Consider the following 21790-nt stretch of genomic DNA (forward strand, 5'->3'; position numbering starts at 1 on the left):
AATGGGAAATGGTGCTGGAATTGTCATGGTAAACCTAACTGCAAAAACTGGGTTGTGGACTTCTATAATAGCTGATTATCTGAGCAGATGATGGCATCTACAAGTAGCTATGGCAAGTGTACATAGAGTTTCCTTACATAGCTGAACAGTGCTGCTCCTTACGCAGTGGATCTATTGTTATGATACACAACATGGCATTTTTCTTCTCTTGCACCTGCAGCAAGCTCAGCAGGGACTTTAGTAGGGCGATGGCGGGACGTGGGCGCCTGCCAGAGAAGTGAGACAGCTCCACTGATGTGTTTGCTCGCAGTAGGCCTCTGGGCAACCTTTGAGTGTCACCAGCCACAAGCATTCAAAATTGCAAGTCTGACTTAGAAGAGAGGAGAATGAAGGGTGGGTTGGTTGTGGTTGTTTTTTGTTGTTGTTGTTTTGGTTTGTTGTTTTTTTTTTTTTTTTTGGTACTCATTTTCCTGTTCATTTTGATGCTTCTGAGAGTAGCCTTCAGTCAGGTTTTCAAGCTCAGTTGCACTCTAACCAGGAAGGCCAGGTCCTTTTTCTAGAATAGAGGCTGTAATTGTCTCTGTGTTTGCTTGATTCCAGGAATAATGGCTACAGGAAAAGTGCCAAATGCTGCAAAATACAGCATGATTCCCATGCCAACTTTTACAGCATTAATTTTCTTAAAGCCATGTCCTGGTAAGTCATGAGGTCAGTCTAAAATGCCGGATATATTCTTCAGTGGAACTCGTGCCAGTGTCCAAGAAGAATCTTTTAAGGTACTGTCAGTTGGAAATTAAGCCTTTGTCCACAAGATGGAGGACTTGGTATGTCCTCACAAAAGTTACCTAGACCAGAGTTTCTTGCCTGTGCTGTGTTCCCTTCCTTCACCACTAAATTTGGTCCCTGATTTGGAAGCAGATTAAGAAAATACAAACAAACTCTGTTTACTGCCTTTCTTCTACTTATCTTTGGTGTTTGGAAAGACCTTAGGCTTTGGCAGTTGCCCTATTTTGATGCTTGCATAGAGATTAACACGGTATTCCTATAAACACAGGTGGAACCGAGTAGTAAGAGGGAGGGAGACCACATGATTCATAGGCAGGGTAGGAAATCATATTGCTGGCCATAACCTCTCATTTTCAGAATGTTCCTTCTCTGCTACATACCTGGTAAGTGCAAGCTGCGTGCTTTCAGGCTGCTAGAGGCTTAAAGCTTTTGGCTGTTGGCTTTCTGTCTCATGACCTGGTGTTAGAGCCGCAGGTTGTTATGAATTTGTCTGTGCCAGTCAAGCAGAGTTCACCTCCCACCTGATGATGTTGGCAAAGCTGTGGTTTCTCGCCATACAAAAGGCACAAGTGGTGACCTCAGGGTGGAGTAAAGTTCCCTATTGGCACAGCACCCTCAACCCGGCTTTGCAAGAATCGCTGGTATTTAGTTTGTTCTGAAAACAAGCACGTTGGACTTGTTGTGGGAGTGCTACATAAAACTGATATTACCTTGTACTAAAGCTTGCAGGAAGAAAGGAAGCAATCTGTATGCTGGTGGGGTGGTGTGGCAGTTCCTACGTGATCTGAGCAGAAGTTAAAAAAACAAGTTGTATGATAGGTAGGGTACCATATATTGATTGTGTTGAATTGCTTCTCAAAAGACTTTGAAACCATCTGGCATCAAACTCTTGCAGACTGGTAAGACACATTTAGCTCTCTTTCACCTGAAACCATTTATTTTTCTCAAAATTCTACTTCTCTACCTATCTGATCATATCTCGTCATGTAACACACACACACATCCCAACAGCAACACATACACCCAGACTCAACCCTCACTGTGTTCTTTTTTCATCTGTTTTGTTGTTGTTATAGATGTCCAAGCAATTTATAGTATTAATAGGAAAAATGGCTCCCGGCTGCTTCCCTGCTGTGTTTGAAGGTACAAGCAGTAGGATATGGCCAAGGATAAGCAGTAGGTCAGAAAGTAATATACAGACCAGCATTATTTAAGGTAGTAGTCCAACAAAACTGTCTTGATTATTTTCATCTGCTTTTCTTTTTGAATTTGGGCAAAATTCAACACTTGAAGATGCAAGTTGTGCAAAGTATTTGGCCTGCACAATGAGTAGGAAAAATTGTTTTCATTTTCCATCCTTGATTGCTGCTTTCATGGGAAAGTTCTTTGCTGTCCAAACAGCAACTCAGAGGACAGTTTAATACAAGGTGTCCTTTTCCTCAAAAAAAAACTCCTTGTTTTCTCCTTTTGACAATTCGTTGGAAGTCAGCTTCCTGAAGTGCAAAGGACAAAGTAGGTGCCTGTGAGGATAGTAATAACTTGTCAGATCGCTCACCCTGTGTAGCATACCTGTCCCTGCCGATTACGTTACAAGCACTAGGAGTTATTTGAAAGGTACTTTTTCCATGGTATTTGAATATATTTTCTGATAAATCAGTCATATTATAGATGCTTCTCCTTATCTGTATTTCTGATACAGCCACTTTAAAGTGGTTTAGAATGGATAAAACCTGAAGAATCTTTATCATCTGTAAAATAGCAGTGGTGCTGTACCCGAACGGTTTACGCCCAATATTTTTTTTATTTCCTCCTCCTTCTTCGTAATACTTGACAGACTTGAAATTACAGCCAGCAGAGCTGCATCTGGCTCTTCATTGCCTGGAAAGGTTCATTTTTTGTAGACAACCTGAGAGATGCAAGTCTGAGGGACATAAGAGAGGAAGGAAGCTGTGTTGCCGGTGTTCTGTTTGTTTTGTCAGCATGTATTGTTTTTAGCTTTCTCCAAAACACCATTTTTCTTCCAGTAGCTCTGCAGAAATCGTGTTCATCCTTGTTAACTTTCATCTTGATCATGTTTAAGCTGTGCTTGTCTTTGAAGACGGGAGTTCTTGGAAACTGTTGTTCACAAAAGTGCTGTAATGCTGATACCACAAGAGACAGTAGGGATTTCAGTCCTCCCAGTATCAAAGTTCAAAAATCACTACCTATCTTTCTCTTATACTGCTTTAAAAGATGGACGATCTCTTGTACTTGGGCTGGATCTTCAGATTTGTGAGGCAGGAGATACGACTGGTCTCAGTGGGTGGCGGGAATCACACCCTAAATATTGATCTTTTTCTTGTTGTTCATCCGTTTTTGAAGGTTTGACATCACTCAGGTTCTTTTCTTCTTAATTTTTCTTATAGCCTTGGTGTTGAAGTGCTAAATATCATTTCTAGCAACAATGCTAGCTCAGAAATCTCCTTTTAAAGTGCTTGAGACTTGATCCATTTCAAGCTGTCGCTTCCACAGCATCCACTTACCAGCAATTCTGGAGAAGTGCATGTGTTGGTGGGGTTCGCTTTGGTTTGCTTTGTGGTATTTCCACCCACCTCACTCCTCCAAGACAGAGCTCTGTGTTTCCAGAACATTTTGAGTCTGTTCCTCCTTTTGAACACCCAGTGTTTTTGATGGGAGGGAAAGAATATAGGTGGTGTTCCTCATAAACACATTCTTGGGGGAAAAGGTCATCACATGAAGACCAGCATCAGATATTAAGTAGTCTTTACGTACAGCGTGTTAAATACATAGCTGGATGTATTCAGGCTTGAATACAAGATGTCTGTTTACATAAGGCATATGGCTCACAGTTTGGAAAAGCGCTGTGGAGTGGATGACTCTGTAAATAATGTCTTCGCCCTAATTTGGAATGAAATTAGCTTAATGTTTTAGAGTAGTCATTAATAGACGCTTACAAAGTACCATACTGCTAGCAGCGTAACTTAGCTGAATCCTTGGCTATCCTGAAGATACCTGAAGTTGGATGGAGTACAAAAAGGTAATTAAGTTAGTGTAGGAAGGGAAGGGGGGAATAAAGGCACAAAAAACTGAGGTTGCTTTGTCAGTGAAGTTCTGAAAATGCAACAGTCTCCCTGGCAGAGATACTTGTGTCAGAGCTGTTGATTGCTTCTGGTTGGTCACTGTTTTGTAACACAGGCAAAATATTTTTCCGTGGAAAGTAGAGAACAAGAAAAGGATGGTTTGCCCTGGTGTGGTAAAACTGTCCTAGTGCTAGCAAGCTCTGACTTTGGGAACCGGCTTGTTTAGGGTTAACATGCCCAACAACCAAAATCACAGTAATTTGCTTAGTCTTCAATTACTCCAATTTTTTTATTTTAAGATCATTTAAGGCTTTATCCTTGTCTTGCTATGCGTGAGCAGCATGGTGGTTCCTTCTATGCCTGCCTCCTTGGCCTCTAGATAGAGCCACGTTTCTTTTCTTCCACAGTGCTGGGCACCCTCTGTGATGCCGGTGCAGGTGCGTATCTCACTCACTCTGCGTTGGGCTTCAGCTGATGGCTTCACTCCAGTCTTCTGCTGTTCTCAAGCATCCCTTTAAGAGGTGTTTTAAAAGTAGGTTGAAATTCAGTTCCCTAGCAGGTGGCTTCATAGACTTCTGACAGTTTTGTTTCTTTAACGTGAAAAGCACGTCTGTGATGCTAAGCTATTGCGTGTACTCAACGTAGTTTCTGTACACCAGTGAAACAATGACATGGAAATCCCTTAAAACATAGCTCGCAATCACAGAAAAGATTCTGTAGCATTGTTAGGTTCATACAGGCAGACAAACAGATCTTTATGTTGCAGGGGAAGTCCAAGCCAACTTCCGTGCTGGCAGCTGCCGTCCTTTGTGTCCAAGTGACCTGCCTGAAGCGGCTGCTGGCTGGGAAGGGCCCCTGGTTAGATTTAGGTACCCAGCTGTTTGCTGTGTCGTTGTGGTAGGGGCTTGCCACTCAGTTTCTACGAGGTGAGGTACAGGCAGCCAGCCAAGAGGAGATGATTTTGCTGGAAAGCTAAATGGGCATGGAAAAGCTTTATAAAAGCTAGGCCCTCACGGTTTAAATTCTCATTTCAGTTGCTGACCTGTTTGCCTCCAACCCCTTGTCAAAATTAAGTGTGGAAATAGCTTCCTGACATTACTTAAAATGTCACTTACACAAGAGAGCTCTTGACTGTGTTATTATATACTAGAGAACTTCAAGGTTTGTTGTGTTGTTCACCTTCATTTTGAGCCTTCCTGTCCCTATTTATCTTTACAGGCTGTCAGCAGGCACGGCTCTCGCTGCCCTCACTGCCTTGCTGCTCCAGCAGTTATTATTTAGGAAATGTTGTGCTTCGCTTCCCTCCTGAACAGCCACTAGGTTCATGTCTGTGACCTCAGCTGGGTTTGGAAGGCAAGTGATGTTTGCTCTGCAAATAAGAGGGGCTATCACCCTGGTACAATGAGGTGTGGCATAAAGAGGTTGTCACCTTCAGCTGGATGAGAGCTGCTGAGAGCGAGTGCTACCAATCCCTGACTGCACTAAAATCACTTCATTAAGCAATCTCAAAAGATATAATACTAGATGATACTGTGTACATGTGGGCTAGCAGTTCAGCAGTGTGGTTTCACTTTCCAGAGCAGAATGGACTAGTTTAAGGAGACCTGAGTGTCCATCAGTTCTGATAAAAAGGGCTTCCTGTGTGCTTTGCTGTGCTCCACATCGTCTTGTGCCTGACGTAAATCTGCCATTGATTTACTTTGCAACAGAATGAGTCTGCTCAGCTGCCTCCAGCTTGTGTCATGGTATTACAGGCTGGTGTAGTTTATGGGGCTTAAGCCAAAAAGTTATCTGTGTCACCAAATAGTTGTGAATCCTTTTGCCATGATTCCGTAACGCAAAATGAATGACTCGGCCTTGTCCATCCGGATGCTCTTAAACTAGATTATCGTGTGGTTAGAAGGCTGTTAAATTGTAATACTGCTTCTCAAAACAATATGATATTCATTATATATGGGCACTTAAAATGATTTAACGCAGGAAACAGCACATTTTTGCATCTAGAACTGACATTTTTAGATACCTAGGAAACTTATTTTAAAGCTAGCTTTCTTGTTCTGCTCCATGGCATTGAATAGGATAGAAAAGTTATAGCTGCTTGGCATTTTTCTGGGGGAAATGACTGAAATAACTTTTCCCATTTCCTAACGGACAAGTGTAGAGGTGAATAGTGTTGTCTGGTATATATGACATTGATCCAGGAAATGGAAGAGCAGGTGTGTATCGTGTCTTGTGGATTAACAAGTGCTGCAACCTCAGGCAAGCTATTTTATACATCCTTGCCTGCCTGCTTTTTGTGGGAAAAAATTGCCCTCTCCCTGTCAGTTGTGCCCCTGCTCTGAAGGGAGGATTTCATTTTTCAGGTCCGTAAATATCCTGTCTTCCTTTGCTCCTAAACTAACCGTAAAGCGTTTTATTAGGAATGACTTGGGTGTACAATGTCTAATGTATATTGCTGTGAAGAAATCACCTACTGACTGTAGCAATATCCATCAATCAGCCCGTCAGTCCATCCCTGGTGCAAGTAAGATCCATTTTTCCTTTTCTTGTAAGTGCCTCATGCAGAGACCATTAATACATTATGATTTATAATAGTGCCTCTACTTTGTGCTTACAAAGCATCCACATCAGACGGCAACTGTGCTCTATTATTTGCATAGATTATGAATTATCATTTTCTAAAATTCATGTAGAAAAAAAAAGTTCTCATGCTTCTGCGTAGTTTTACTTATCAAGAATGCTAATTTTTAAATCCACGGGATGGCAAAGCTGCTTAGTTTCATAGGTTTCAAAGTCATGTCTGTAGGAGGCTGACATTTCTGACAAGTGCAGAAAGGAGCGGAAGCTTGTTCGCTGGCGGTAATGTAAAGAATTACTAGTTGGGGATGTGCACAAGATTTAAATTATTTATATAAGACATTGGAAAACATAAGGGTTTGCTTTAATTCTTGGTCTTGTGGGCTCGTCTGCCTTAAGACCCTCAGGGGTGAGGGAGGTGAATCCCAACACTTTGAAGGAGTTTTTTCATGACAGAACCTGCTGTTCCATACAACTACCAGTGCTAATTTTGGAAAACAGCAGTCTCTCAAGGCAGCTGCTGCTCATCCCCGTTTTGTTTTGTTTGTTTAGCATTACTTCGCTGATCTCTCCCATCTTTCTGTAGCTTCAGTCATCTGCAAAGGATAGTTGTACATTTTGGGCACTTCTGCTCTGGTTGATAGGACGGTTTCTGTGTTTGCAGTGGTTCAGCAAGTGGGTAGGTCTCACAGCATGAAAATATTAGATACATTTTGAATATTCCTCTCCTGCTTATTTGCAGCTTACCTAAAAACCTGGCTGCCCTGAAAAATTCAAATGGGACTTTTCTGAAAGCTTTTGGTAAGCTCTAGAGCACAAGACCTTCTTTAAGGTGGAGAAAGAGCAATTTAAGAAGCAATTCACAGTGTTTCTTCTGCCTGTGGCAAGTTTTAATAGGAGACCAGTACTATTTCCCTCCTCCAGGCCTGGAGCAAGTTTGGTCTTCTTTTTGATTGTGGTAGTTTTTTTGTTTGGTTGGTTGCTTGTTTTTTTCCCTAGAAGTGTTCAAAATGAAAATTAATGCTACAAAGGAGTTTGAAGATATTTTTGAAGTGATTGTCTGAAACCAGACATTCACAAAGGATGCAAACAGGGAGGAGATTTCTGATACCAGAATTTGATAATGGAGAGTACCGAAGCATACAAATGTCAGCCAATGCCCAGTGGTTAGGAGATGAGGCTAGATAAATTCCTTCTTGGAAACAGGGAGCAAATTGCTAACCACAAGTGCAGTTAACCATTGGAACAGCGTAGGGAAGGCGAACAGACTGCCTTGTTACCTCTCTGCAGTGTCTGTTAAAATAAGATGTCCTTTTTCCTGGAAGATGTGCCTTTGCTCAGCTAGAAATAATGCAACACATGGAAGAGAGTTGCTGGGCGATGTTCTAGAGGCGTTTCAAACCAGTCAGGTTAGATGACTGTAATCATGACTTTATCCCCATGTGTTGCCCCAGGAAGGTGAATGCCACAGGAGAGCAAGGGTTCTGCATGTGGAAAACTTAGATGTCATCTCAGTTCCCAGGCAATGCTACTGTCTGAAATCTTATGCCTCCGTTTTCTTACAGCATTTAATATACTTCCCCTGTTAACATGACCTCTATAATATATTGAAAGGATTTCATAAAGCTGAATCATGATACAAAAGGTGAGACAGCTGTGGAGGAAAGCAGAATTTGTACACAATCTGTGCTCCTAGAAAGGACAGAAAATTCATGGGGATGAGAAGCGTTCATGGGAAATCAATACTCTTAATTTTGTTTTCCCTAGAACCTGTTATTTATGAAATTGATAGATAATATTGTGAATTAAACCAGTTTTAATAGAAGGGTCATCAGGTATTCTGGAGCACCATATCTGTTTCACAGAAAACTAAAAGGAAGGAGATAAATATTTTTGTTTCATATTGACCAGCTGGATAGCGAAAAATAGCTACCTAATCCTTTCTCAAAAAGTTGTATTTAATTCCATTCTTACTGCAAGTAGATTTGCGTCATCAGTTTGCCTATTCTTAATGCAAAGAAGATCCTACTTGTAGAAGTTGGACAAAATGTAATCCTCCTCTGCACACAGCGAAAATTTATTGGAAAAGCTCATTTTGTCAAAAAAAAAAAAAAAAAGCTGGTATTTGCTTAGATGGAAAAGCATATCTGATGTCTTTCTATCTGTCTTTTAGATTATACAGACAATATTTTATTTTTTTAATTCCTCTGTTCATAGGGTGGGGTATGCACTTCATCAGTGGGAACAGGGGGAGGACTGCTCAGCTGAATCCTGTGTGCTGCTGGGTATCTCCCTCCTCAGCTGCTCTGTCCCATGTTCCCTCGTTAATTGTGAATTCTGTAGAGCATCAGCCCTGCTTGGCAGGTGTTTTATGAAAATATCCCTCCTGCACAAACGGTACTTTGCTACAGTTTGTCTTAAGTAATTGGAATTTTCTTCCCTGCTGGGACTTGATAGCTGTCTTTTTTTTCCCCTGGTTTGTTGGTTGGGATCTAATTCTCCGCTTTGCTGATCTAATGGCTTTTTGTTGTTGTTTTGCCTTGGCTTTTAGTCAGTGGTCAGCAAGCGTCCTAGTTTGTAATAGGGATTGGCATGTGTATAAATTATTTAAAATCAGGACAGGTTCAGAAAATGGTGAACAAAAGGCGGCTGTCTCTTTAAAGAGTGCAGTTTGATCGGAGCATCAGCTCCATCCCCTGAGGACAAAGGCAATTTTGATTTGTGGGGCCCGGGAGTCCCTCACTTACACGATCCGTCTCTGCTCCTGCATGTGTAAACCTGTAAAATGCTCTTTTGTGTAGAATAAATCAAGTGCTATAAATCCTGTACAATTAAATGTGACCCTTCAGAAAGTCACAATGACAAGTCCTCGTTGCAGAGCCGTGCAGAGCAAGCCCACTGTCTAGACAGAGCAGAATTATTTTCCATTTCTCTCTCGCTCAAAAAAAAAAAATCGACCATTAGCACTGATGACTTCTTCGAGCCCCCGTGAGCGCTGCTCTCCCTTACCTCTTCCTTATTTTGCTCTGTTGCAGCCGAGGCTGAAGCGCCGCGGGGCTGCCTGCTGCTGAGGAAGAGGAGCGGGTCCCTGTAATGCTGCTGCTGGCAGGCAGAGGCAGATTCCATTATTGCCGATCAATGCCGCCGCCATGCAGGAGGAGGGGAGAGGGAGGGGTGGGAGCTTCCTATTCACAGATTGATCAACCTGCCATTGCATGAACAAATTCATTGTAAGAAAGGCTGGGATGCTGTTATAATAGCTGGAGCACGAAGGGGGTTGCAAACAGGGGAATGCAGGCTCTTTGGGAGTGAGGAGGGTATTTAAATTGCCTCTGAGCTTTGTTTTTTCTTTTGGCATAAAGCATAAAGCCTGAGCCTACAAACAAAGCCAACACTCTAAGGGATGGCAGGGATATATTACACTTAGCTGATGAGCGATTTCACTTACTTGTTTGAGCTTCTTGAGCTCTGAGATCTGTTTCTTCTTTTTATTTAAACTGTTTCCATCATAACCTGCAACCTCTTTTGGATTTTCAGACCTTGTTTTCCCCTGCTCCCCTTTTTTGCCTTCTTTCTGTTCCTGCTTGGACTGAAACCTGACACAAAGGGACAAGAAGTACAGATCTCACTTTGTGCTCCCACCCATGCCTGCTGTGTCAGGATGGGCTGTCAGATGTAGGGCTGAGAGAGCAGGGCAGGATCACGCTCTTGTGTTGTCAGTGTAGCCAACAACTGGAGTACTGGAATCCCAAGACCATCCGCTCCTCCCCACCCTTCCTACCCTGCTTCGTTCACTTACTGAGTTCTGTATGGAAAAGTTTTCTGGCTGGAGAATGAGTCTTCTTTCTCCTGGCGATGTGGCCGAATGGCTGGATAGCAGCACAGAAGAAGAGAAAAGCCTTCTCTCATTTCTTGGTACGGTACGGTGCTAATTGTTGTTTTTTGTTATTGTTTTTTTGTTGTTGTTTACATTTTACTAGCAAGCCTTTACTACTTTCACTGCACTTAATTTCTTCAGTCACTTGATGTTATGTCTTTTAAAGTGTGTGAATGATAAGTAGTTATTAATTAAACCTGGTTAGAATCTGCTTAAAATAGCTGCAAGTGCAAAGGTCAAGTTAGAAATGGGCATGTGCCATCTTAATATGGCAGTAGATTGTTTCTGGACTAAAAAGTGTTTCTTTACAGCCTGTTTTTCTCCTCCTCTGTGCCATTTGACCAGCTGATCAGTGTGTCAGAGGGAGAACCCCCACTCTACTTCCACTCGTTGCTGTCAGCATGCCTACAACTTTATTTCACAGCCGTGTGATGCTAGTAAGATAAATCAAAGAGGAGACTTTGCTGAAAGTTTTGCTTCTCCAGAGAAATGTCTGGATGTGTTTGGAATAAAAATTTCAGCCAAGGGATCAGATACTACTCTAGTCCAGAAATTAAATCTAGGAAGCACAATCAAACAATCCTGTGCTCTGTTTCTGCGTACTTACACATCAATTTAACTGTATTCAAGTAGAAAATTGAAACTACTCTTTTATTTATAGTCCAGCATAAATACCAGTAAAAGCCTGAAAAATGTTTTAAACAGCATTCGCACAAAGAAGCTGATTATTGTTTTGTCTTTCCCTTTCAGCTGTTGCTATGTCAAGCTGTTGTTATTTGTTTTTATTTCAGTGTCAGCTCTATAAATCATTCCGTCTCACTCTTTCACATTTTGTTGTTCACAGGATGCTTTCATTCTCTTCTGATAATTTCCAGGTTCCAAGTTGCTCAGACAGGAAGCCCGAGACATATCCCCCTTTCCTCTTGATGAACTATTTAAAGTAATTTGTTTGCTATAACAGTTTTTTATTTTTGCCAAGATACAGTAGTCAGCAGTGTGTGGAACTTTGTCAGTCAAGTAGGCAGCAGCCAATCTAGTGCATTTTGCCTGATTTGGTTCTCCATCCAGAGCCCAGGGCAGCTCCTGGTGTTGCTATACTTTTTCCAGTAGACAGCATTTACAACGTTCCCTCTATGGGAAGCAGTTCTCTTGCTTAGCAGGTCCAGAAAAGTACGGAGTGTGGGAGGAAAGGAAGTGCTCCCAGGTCTGTTAGTATTTGCTAATTACTTCATCACTATGTGCCGTGGACTTCTTTGGGAATACCATGTCAAATGTGAGCAGGGACAAGAGGATGTGTGGACTGCGCTCCAGTGCTGTTCTTCACAAGATTGCTGTTTCCACCCTTACATGTAGGCCTGCATTCATGTTTTGTTCCACACCAAGAGGTCCTCAAGAAGTCTTCAAAACCTCACCCTATACATGCCAGGGAGTATTTATTCAGCATGGAGTCTGGAGGGTGTAACAAAACTGAGATATTTTTTGCCTCCAAGCACGTGTTAATTAAAATTATCCAGAGCCACACTGAAGGTTTGATGGCATCTATCAGGTATCTGCTGTACATTGAGACTTTTCTTCTTGTGTGTCCATAGCAATAGATTTTATTGCCCAAGGGCAAGATCCTGCCAGAGTGAGCAAGAGGTAGTGTAGCTCAGAGCAGGCTTCTGGCCCATCACGAGGCACAGGGGAGAGCTGTGGAGCTTCCATTCCCCAAGAGCCAGTGACAAGTGAGGACATACCAATAACCAGAGCAAAGCATGGCTTTTTAGAGAATGCCCCGATTCACAGGCTTTTTGCAGAGAGTAAAAGAGATGATTTCTGAAAGTTGTGGCTTGAGGCTGTTGTTTAATAATGAGGATAATAAATACTGATATAATACTGTGTGTCTAAGTCATAAGCCTCTCAACAAATGACACTGTGAGAACAAGTTTCCATTCATCAGCTCATCTGTGTTAATTGTCTGTGTGCAATCTCTCTGCAGCAAACACAAGGTAATTTGAATTAGCAGGGGCAGTCCAAGATCATTAGGAACTAACGAGGACATCAGCATCTCCAGGTCAAGTGTGGTAGTAGCTCCTCATCTCTGTTTCTGTGTTGGCTGGCAATTTATACTGCTGTGTCTGGAGTCAACCTGCTCAGGAGATTTTCAAGGCTGATACATGAGGAGGGTAAAAAAGGGCAAGTATTCCAAATTTCATGTGGCTGGACTTGTCATACAGAGGAGATACTGAACAGCCAGGGATGCACATATGTTTCATTCCTGACTTGTATTTGCAGAGCTGGAGGATTCTTTCCACCGCCTCAGAGTGAATGTATCAGTCTGATAACAGCTGATGATGTACTCACTAAATGCCACGTTCAGTTTCTTCAGAACATTCTGCGTAAAGGGACTGTGATAGTCAGTACTTGAAAGCCAATTTTTTTTTTTTTATCTTTTATGATATTCTTGCCCTTTCTTCCAGCCTCATCTGTGCATTCATCTGCTTTGCTTGTTAGGTCTTGTCTTTCAGACTGAACTCCTCAAGAATCGATGACTTTAATGTCTTTTAAGTGACTTCAACTGTAGGTTGCTCACTATGCACTTTCTGAATTGGGCACTAATTCAATCACATTTTTTTAGATGCCAACACAATGCAAGTGTCTAACCAACAGAATTACCTGTATGCAAATTAAAATCATTGCTATTTACCTGGATCATCTTGCAAGACTTGTCTGATTGACTTAGTCCTCCGTAAAGCACAGGGTTTTCTTTTAAAATCCCTGCTAATGGACTGAGAGGTTTTGATCATAACTGGGATCTAGTAGTTGTTTGATGATAGAGTTCTATAGCTTTGCGGGGTTTCCTTTGTGTTTCCCTTTCTAGACTTGGGAGCTTTTGTGCAGTGTAGTGTTCTGTGACTGTGACTGTTGTGTTCTCTCAGACTTATCTTCTTCTGGCTTTTTTCCTCCTGTCTAGTTACCTAGATAAATGTGGAAGAGCTCTCAGTGCAAATTTCAATTTTCTCCTTTAAGTTACATCAGGTAGAATTTGCATAATGTATTTGGAACACAAATTTAGATTTCAGGACTTAGTACAGATCATATTTTTTGAGTTTGCTATTAGTCTAGGCTTTTTACACAGGCATTTAATTAATTTTTATAACAGCCTGTGAATTGCACCAAAGTCTGAATTTTCCCCAAGTGAGTAAAATGCTAGAGAAAAATGCTCCAAGATAAAATGTTAACAGCTTTATTTATTTTTATATGAGGCTTCCTATTTCATTAGGTAATAAGCATCTTTCAGATGAGGTTTAGATGTACCTTTTTTTTTTTCTCATTCCTTCTTATATATCTCCTAACACTTGCCTTCTTCCTGCTTTTTATTACTCCCTGTAATTTGTCAGCTGGTGTGGGTATTTTCACCAACGTAGAAGAAATAGTAAGTAAATACTGACTGCACCCAAGATCTCTTTCTCGTTAGAGCTGTCACTTGGGCACTTTGTCCCTTTAAGGTTGTTTCAATGAGACAAAAATAACCTCTTCTGTCCTGATGAAGTCTTGAATGCCATAATGTGATACTTAGTTAATGTGCTGTAGGTGCTGTGTGTGTGCACATGCCCATCGATACGTAGAAAGACAGAGGTACACGACGAAACCAAACCATCGGGACTGAACAGACACCCTCACTGCTTACAGACTGCAGTAGGTGATCAGTGGCTCACAAGGGAAATAGTTAACAAAAACATAGAGCAGAAAGGCAGTGTCTGTACTTGGCTTTGTAGTTTTTCTGCCCTGCAAGCCAGAAGTTGTAGTGTGCTGTCTTTGTAAAGTAAGGAACAACCTCTGTAGTTGCTGATTGTGAAACAGTGAATGTCAGTGTGTTTGTCGCTGTAGTAAACCACTCAACTGGTGGTTACATTAATGAATAACATCTTCAAAAACCAGCTCCAGTGGCAAACCCGTAAGTGCTCCAACTCTTCCAAGCTTAGATTTAAGCCCGTCATTTCTTGAAGTGTGTTTGTAAAAGAAATACTAAGTCACAAAAAGTCAAGTGTTGCTGTTTTTTGTGTTTCTCTTGTAGCTAATCTGTAAGACTAATTGGCCTTTTGACAGAGGAGAAAATAGTGCTGAGGATGGCCTTGAAATCCCGTAGTGCGTTGTAATCCATTGCCATGTCTGCAGTAGGGTCTCTTCTGTCTGCCCTCTTTGTGAGAAGCTCTTCTCTAGACCCTTCTTACAAATCTTAAACGACAAAGGTGCTTTTTCACAACCCTTCTCAAGATACTCTTTTGTTTTCATCCCCTAGGATTTGATTATTTTATCTGAGGATAATTACTTCAGTATAAGTTTAATTTCCAAATAAATAATCACCCAGAGGCCCATCAAGGATAACTTACTTAATTTGCATGCCTTATTTTCTTAATGCACTTCTTCCCTCCTGCCTTGTAAAGCTTATCACACTCTAATAATGCTTTGTTTCAAATTAAGAAGGCTGTAGGCTCTTTGGGGCAGAAACGGTGTCTATTTAGTAGTTAGGCCAGCCAGGCTGCAGCCTGGTAATAGACCTCTAGGCATTACTGTATTTGAAACGTATAATAGGCTGTCCATGCAGATTAATTTAGAAAATGGCACGGCTGATAGGTAAATAATTAGGTGGCTTGCCCACTGGGGTAAGTGCTGCTGAGTGAATGGTACAAGATTTAAAGCAACAACAACAAACTTTGCTTTAGAAAACAAGGCATAGTGTGTGTGTAGCTCATTGGATCTTGCTTACATAAAAAGGCTAATTGCAGGATTGTTTATATACCAAAAAATAACCTTTTTCTCCCAGGGAGTGCCAAGGCAGCTATCAAAAGTGGGGTGAATATTTGGGTCGGGTGCTGTTTTGGTTTGTGTCAAGCAGGGACATTTGAATACAGTTGCACCTGAGAGGCAGTCTGGGAATGGTTGGCTATGGGTGTGTAACTGGTAGTATTGAATTGGTTTTGTGTTTGTCAGAGACCTGTAATTAAGCTAGACTTCACAGGCAGGATGCATTGATTCTTTTTATGAATCATATTCTCTATCCACTCTAGTCACAGACCAAGGTACCGTATCAGGATGTGCACAGATGAAAAAAAAAATGGAGGTCCCAGTCTCTGAAATCCTGCTGAATCTTTCTTTTATCCTCCTATCGAGGAGATGAGATAGAACCAGCAGCCTGCCCCTTTCCCAATAAAGACAGAACAAAGATTTCAAAGAAAGATTATTTGGAGAATGAGTATGAGGATGGGATTTTTGCTCAGCAGTATGTCTTGGGAAAGAAATAGAAATTTGTTGTCGATAGTCTGTCTTTGGCTGTTCAGGGTAGCCTTTCACAAATCCAAATATTTTGTGATCATTGGAGCTGAGGATGTCGTAGCAGGGGATCCGTCAGCGCTAAGCCGTGTGCTGTTGTTAACTGGTGGCTGCTGCCACAGAGGCCAGCACCAGCCCCTGTGAGCAACGACAGGCGGGAGCTCTGCTTGCTGGTGCATTTTCCCTTTTTCTGCATTCCTAGGTAGATCCTTGGGACTTCTTCAAAGTCACCCTTGTGGACTCTGTTAGCAGGAGCTCTCAGACCTGGAGGTGCTCTCGCAAGTGCTGGGAGGACACGAGCACGGTCCGGACACGTGGCAGGGCGTCCCACTGCGGCCGTGCATTCGTTCCAGTGCCGTGCCCTTCGCAGAGTCAGGGAGACCCCTGCAATCTTTGTTTCTGTGACCTTATTTACAAGTTCAGTAGCTTCATTCTTTTCACTGTAACCCCTGAGGATGTTTCTTTGTCCCTGATTGTTTCTCCTGCCCTTCTCCAATCCATTTCTAATTCACAAAAATTGAGATAGAGTAGCAAGGGCTGTCCTGCAAAGCTGGGAGGTTTGTTTCATCTTTCCTCCTGTCATTCTGAGAAAAAGCTCTTCACAGCAGAATACAAATTCCCACAGCAGTGAGGTTTTGGATTTCAAGTGGCCGGAGCACGAAGCTGTAGGAAATCCAGCAGTCTGAGAGACACATCCCGACTGGAGGGCACCGAGGCTGTGGCCCAGATGGTCTCCTTCAAAGCAGGGCAGTCCCTGCAGCTGCTTATCACAGAATCTTTGGGGTTGGAAAAGCCCTCCAAGATCATCTGCTCCAACCACCCCCCTACCACCAATGTCACCCACTAAACCGTGTCCCCCAGCACCACGTCCAACCTCTCCTTGAACACCCCCAGGGACGGTGACTCCACCACCTCCCTGGGCAACCCGTCCCAGTGCCTGACTGCTCTTCTGAGGAGAAATTTCTCTAATTTCCAACCTGAACCTCCCCTGGCACAGAGCTGCCTTCTGGCCAACAAAACGAGCCCGAGTGCTACAGTGGAGAGGGAGTGGGGCAACGAGAAGAGGTTGAGAGATCTCCCTGCCTTGCATCCCTGGGCACGTCCCTCTTCAGAGGCATCTGCCATGGCGGAGTAATTGCCTCAGCTAATTGGTGTATGTTACCATGTAGTGTGTAAATATGGATCTGCATAAATATTTATTTACATAAATATTGCTGCATATCATCATTCTATGAGGGGATAGATTAAAGGTGCCCCATAGGGATGCTCACAACTCATTTCTTTGATGGATTTTTTTAAGGTTGAAAAGGGGAAGATCTGTCTCTCTTTTTCCCCCCCCCCCCCCCCCCCCCAGCGATTGAGAGGGGATGAGGAGGGTTTCAGACTGTTTCTCCATAGAAACAATGGGATTTATTTGTAGCTCTGGTCCCTGAGAGTGAGCAATGCGGAGAGCAATTGTAATTTAATACTGAGCCTATGAGAGGTGCATTGATTTTTACAGCAGGTGAAGATTATGCAAGAGTAGCCTCTAGCATTGCTTGTGGAGCCGGAGAGGGAACTGTCTAATTTTTTGCTCAGTGATGACAGTATAGATTTTTTTTTTTACACAACTCAGCAAAAATTCTGTTCTACGGATGTCATGGCAGTGCCGTTAGTTTCTGAGTTTGAGTTAACGTCTCCTGACAATTGTGCTCTATCTAGGGCCTTCAGTTTCCTGGGGACTGAGCATGCTGTCTGTTAGCTCTTGCGTTTTGGAAGGGGAAGAGAAGGTAGTTTTATTTTTAGGTTGTTACAGGTGCCTCATGAATATTTCATTTTCCCTTCCCCATTTGATACGCTTCTGTGGTGGGCTGAGAACAGGAGAAACTCATTGCACTGACGGAGCCTCAGTGGTTTATTTGCCGAGAACCTGAGTCGTTCCTGGACAGATGTGGTGGGAGGGGGGAAGGCGAGGAGAGCCAGCCACGTTCCTCGGTGCAACTTCAGCTCCCTTTGCTTTAATCAGAAACTTCTCCTGATCTCCCAGCCTCGCAGAGCGACCACCTATTGTTGAAAATCGCGGGGAATTCGGGCTCCTGTTTTCATTTATGACTCAGCAAAGTTAACAGACTGTGTTAAATTACTGAAGCAGCTTTGATGTGATTTCCTGTGTGTGAGAAGTGGAGAAAGCCAAACCTATTACGTTACTCATTACTATTCAATCTAAAATAAAAGGTGCTCGCTTTACTCCCCGGTTCCAAGTGAATATATCGCTCCCGTTTGCTTTCATTACATTTACAAGGAGAACAGCAAAAGCCATCATTTAAATCCGACGTAATACGGCTCTCTTTGGGAGAGCTGAGCTTACAGGAGCTGCAGGAAATAAGTTTTTCTTCTGAGGGGAAGGGGGATGCTCGTAGCGGTGTAGGAGAGCACGTTTTTGGATGAAACCAGCCGCCTCTGCAGAGGCTGCTGAGGGAGCAGGGCTGACCGTTACACAGAAACCCCAATTTAGCACCGGCATTTGGTTCTCTAAAGGTGCCCTGACAGGGACTTACCCTCCAGCACCGGGCAGGCGATGCCTCCTGAGCTGTGCGGGGCAGTGCCCGATGCTGCTCATCAGCCAGAGGAGAGGGCTCCCCGAAAGCAGCATCTCTCTGTTGCTGTTACCGGCAGCTCTGGCAGCCCGTGATTTACTTGGTTCGGGGCGAGCGGGGCTCGTGCATCATCCTCGCGGTCGGCAGCGAGCCGTCTGCCCTGCCCATTTCCCAGGGGTAGCTGCAGTGAGCCTTACACTTCGCTCCAGAGCCCGGGTTAGGAGGCTCTTCTCCCCGCTTGCAGTCCTCTCCCCATCGATGGTTACGAGCAGATCGAGAGGCTGAGTGTTAGCGGTCGGGTTTTTCAAAAGATAAATATCTACAGCGTGAGACACTAATACTGCAGGGTCCGGGTTTCTTAGCCTCTCGTTCAGTATGCTCCATTTTGTCGTTCTTCAAGCATCCATGGGAGATCCGTGTTATAACTCTGATGACATGAAAATCCGGAATGCAAAGCCATCACAATGGCATCGCAGTGTTATCCCTGAAGAAGGCTTTTCTCGGTTTTTCGTCAGTTATTTTGAGAAAAGCGCTGCTCTCGTGGCACCAGCTGGCTGTATATCTCTGTAAACCCTTTTTGCTGCTGTGAATCAGGATATACAGTGAAATTTGCTGTCACGGAGGGAAGCCGGCAGTTGGGCGTCTGTTAATAGCCTGAAAGTAACTAATGAGGATGTGCAGTCGGAGCGATTGATTGAATAGCTGCAGTCCTGTGTGTTTCTTTTTCACTTGCTCGCTCGCTTGCTCTCCGCAAGCTGTGGGAAGGGAGGGGAGCAGAGACCCAGCTTTCTCCTAAGTGGAAGTAGCACGGATCCCCAGGGCCGGGAGGCCAGGAATGGAAGTTTAAGCTGCATCTGTCTTTGAAAGGAACACGGCAGGAGTCAGAATGTCACTGGCTGGAGTCGCCGTTTATTCCTTTTCTGTAGGATTCAGAAGATAACAATAGACTTTCTGCTAGGAAGTGATTTTTTTCCCTCCCCGTGTTAGGATGTTTTGTGAAGCTGGATTCCTTTAAGGCTGGCAATTGAGCCGGAGATGGGCAGCAGTTGCGATAAAGGTATCTGTGTCTGTGTGTATATGCGTGTATGTGCGTGTGTGTGTGTATCTAGCTAGGCATAAAAGAGCATGTATGTGTAGTATACGTGTGCCTGTATGCCAGATTTTTTTAAAAAAATACTGTATATACTTTGTAAGTCAATAGAATCAGATAGAAGCGTATCTTTTATGAATATTTGTGCTCATCAGATCAGCCTGCGTGGATTTAAGATGCCAAAGTCGTGTCTTAGTAAGGTCATATTGCCAGAATGATAAGTTGACCTATTTTTTTTTTTTATCTGCGGAGATATATATGTCATATTACCCGGGTTGCTACAGGGCTTCTGGTGGTTGTAGGGTTTGAGCAAGTTGTGTGGTCACATAAGACCGAACTTTGACCTCTGTCAAATTGTGTTCAGCTGTGACTAGAATTGAATTTCTCTGTGGCTTCATTTTAGTTACCAGTTAATTACTGTGTTGCTTATGTAAAAAATAATAATTTAAAGTTCTCTGAATATTATCTCACAAACAGCAATATATGTTTGGGTGTTGATCTTTACCAGCACTTTTCATGCCTATTGCCTCCAATCAAGTCAGATACGCAGCCTTGAATCTGTCAGTGGAAATGCTCCTGTAATTTAGGGAGCAAATAAGACAAAAAAAAAATAAAAATAGGTGAGTGTAATTCAGCAGTTTAGTGTGCACTGGAAACTTTGCTGAGGAGTCTGTCCTGTACAGCATAAAATTCCCCACCCCCCTGCACCCATTCACCCTCTTTTTCTTTTCTTCCTCAGAGGTCCCAGCAGAGAGATCTCCTCGCAGACGGAGCATCTCCGGGACCAGCACATCTGAGAAAACCAACTCCATGGACGCTGCAAATACTTCTCCTTTCAAAGTACCAGTAAGTGTGCCTTTTCTGCAAAGGAGGAATTTATTTTTTTCATGGAATAGGAGGAGGAGATAAAAATATCAACAGGGCTCTGGCAAAAAATGAGTATTTACTTAATATTTCCAGTTGACCAAGAAGTATTGGTATCAACTGTCATGTATTATAGATGAAATTTCTGGTAGATCTATAGCTTGCTTATTTTCATTGGATTGATCTGAAGTTGCAAATAATGAAACATCAGTTCAAATATGGGCAGCGACCTATATAAATGCTTTTGAAGTCGCCGCCAGGGATTGCATTACATATTCAATTTTTGACTAGGCAAAAACTTCCTTTATGTTAGTGATAGCATGCTATTTTTCCCTCAAGTCAACGAACTACATAGCAAATTGAAATGTATTTATAGTTTACTCAGAAGCTGGTGAAATCTCTGCAGGTGTGTTAATTGCTCTTTATCTCTTCAGCTTTTGCTGTGAGTTCAGCTGGCTGTGAGTCTGCATCAAATGTTTTTGGCTAGAATGTGGATTTTCTTGCCCGTGTCAGTCTTCGGTCAGTTTATCCAAGAACAGAAAGGCTTTTCTATTATTAGACTGAGGGCAAATGCTTCAAGTTAAAATGAGATGCTCAGTTTTATCATCCTTTGACAATAGTCATTCATGGTTTAAAATATCTTACTTGAATATTGCATATCGTTTCATAACCCCCCCCTCTTTTTTTCTTTTTTTCTTTTTTTTTTTTTTTGGCTAGAAATCTGTCTCATTTAAAGTCTGGGGGGGAGGAGAGTTATCTAGAGAATGTTGTCTCTTCTTAAATTATGTGTGGACATGGATACCATTTCTGTACCTCAGTGTATATGTTCTTCCCTTGCTTTAGATAACATTCATCCATTTTAAACACATTCCTTAGCTCACTTTGTATCCAAATGCATGTAAAAGTTGTTTTCTGATTAAACTGTACACTGTGTCATCTCTAAAAATAAGAATTTAAAAAGAAACAGCTAAGGATTTGATAAGAGCTATTTAAATTATAAAAGAGTTAAAGCTCTCCAGAGTGTATATAGAATATATCATGTCTAAAACAACCTGTAAACTCAGGATTTAATGGAATTGAGAAGCGGAATAGAGCAACCTGGTTGCTTCCTAAGTTCCTTCATTCAGGGGTGAATATACTGAATATCCATCCTTGGTTCCTTTCTAGAGTCATAGAATAATATAGATCAGAAGAGACCTCTGGAAGTCTATGATCCAACCCCCTCTTTTAAGTTGGACCAACTTCTATCAGGCTGCTGAGGGTGTTCTCTGGGCAGGTTTTGAAAACCTTCAGGGGAGCAGTTGCACAGTCTTGCTGGACAACCTGCTCCGATGTTTGGCTGTTCTCATTGTGAAGAATATTTCTTTTGTAGAGGCTTTTTTGTCAGATCGTACTTCAAACCTCTAGTATCAATAGCTAATTATCAATTATGATAGTATCAATTGATACTATTTTAATCCAGTTAGAAAAATAACTGAAAAAGCAGTTAAAATAGAATGTTTTGCTTAGCCTTGAAGAGAGAGAGCTTTGGGGGAAATCTTAGCAACGTGCATAAATGCATGATAGAAGGGAGTAAAGAAGATGGAGCTGGGCTCTCTTTGAAGAAGAGGTAATAGTTGCAAATTGA

General features: G+C 42.4%; 1 protein-coding gene across 10 annotated transcripts in view; it reads left to right on the forward strand.

Annotated features, from left to right (window-relative positions):
* The window catches only part of RASAL2 (RAS protein activator like 2), a 176647-nt gene that overhangs the window by 101048 nt on the left and 53809 nt on the right, over window positions 1-21790 (forward strand). For 9 of the 10 annotated variants that reach the window (XM_068691231.1, XM_068691232.1, XM_068691233.1 and 6 more), the window contains one exon: window positions 20039-20145. In XM_068691231.1, the coding sequence (XP_068547332.1) occupies window positions 20039-20145 (107 nt within the window). Of the gene's footprint in view, window positions 1-19043; window positions 19267-20038; window positions 20146-21790 lie in introns of those variants that run through there. The other variant, XM_068691236.1, reaches the window with a different exon arrangement.

This window comes from Anas acuta, chromosome 8, assembly GCF_963932015.1.
Source record: "Anas acuta chromosome 8, bAnaAcu1.1, whole genome shotgun sequence".
Taxonomy (NCBI): domain Eukaryota; kingdom Metazoa; phylum Chordata; class Aves; order Anseriformes; family Anatidae; genus Anas; species Anas acuta.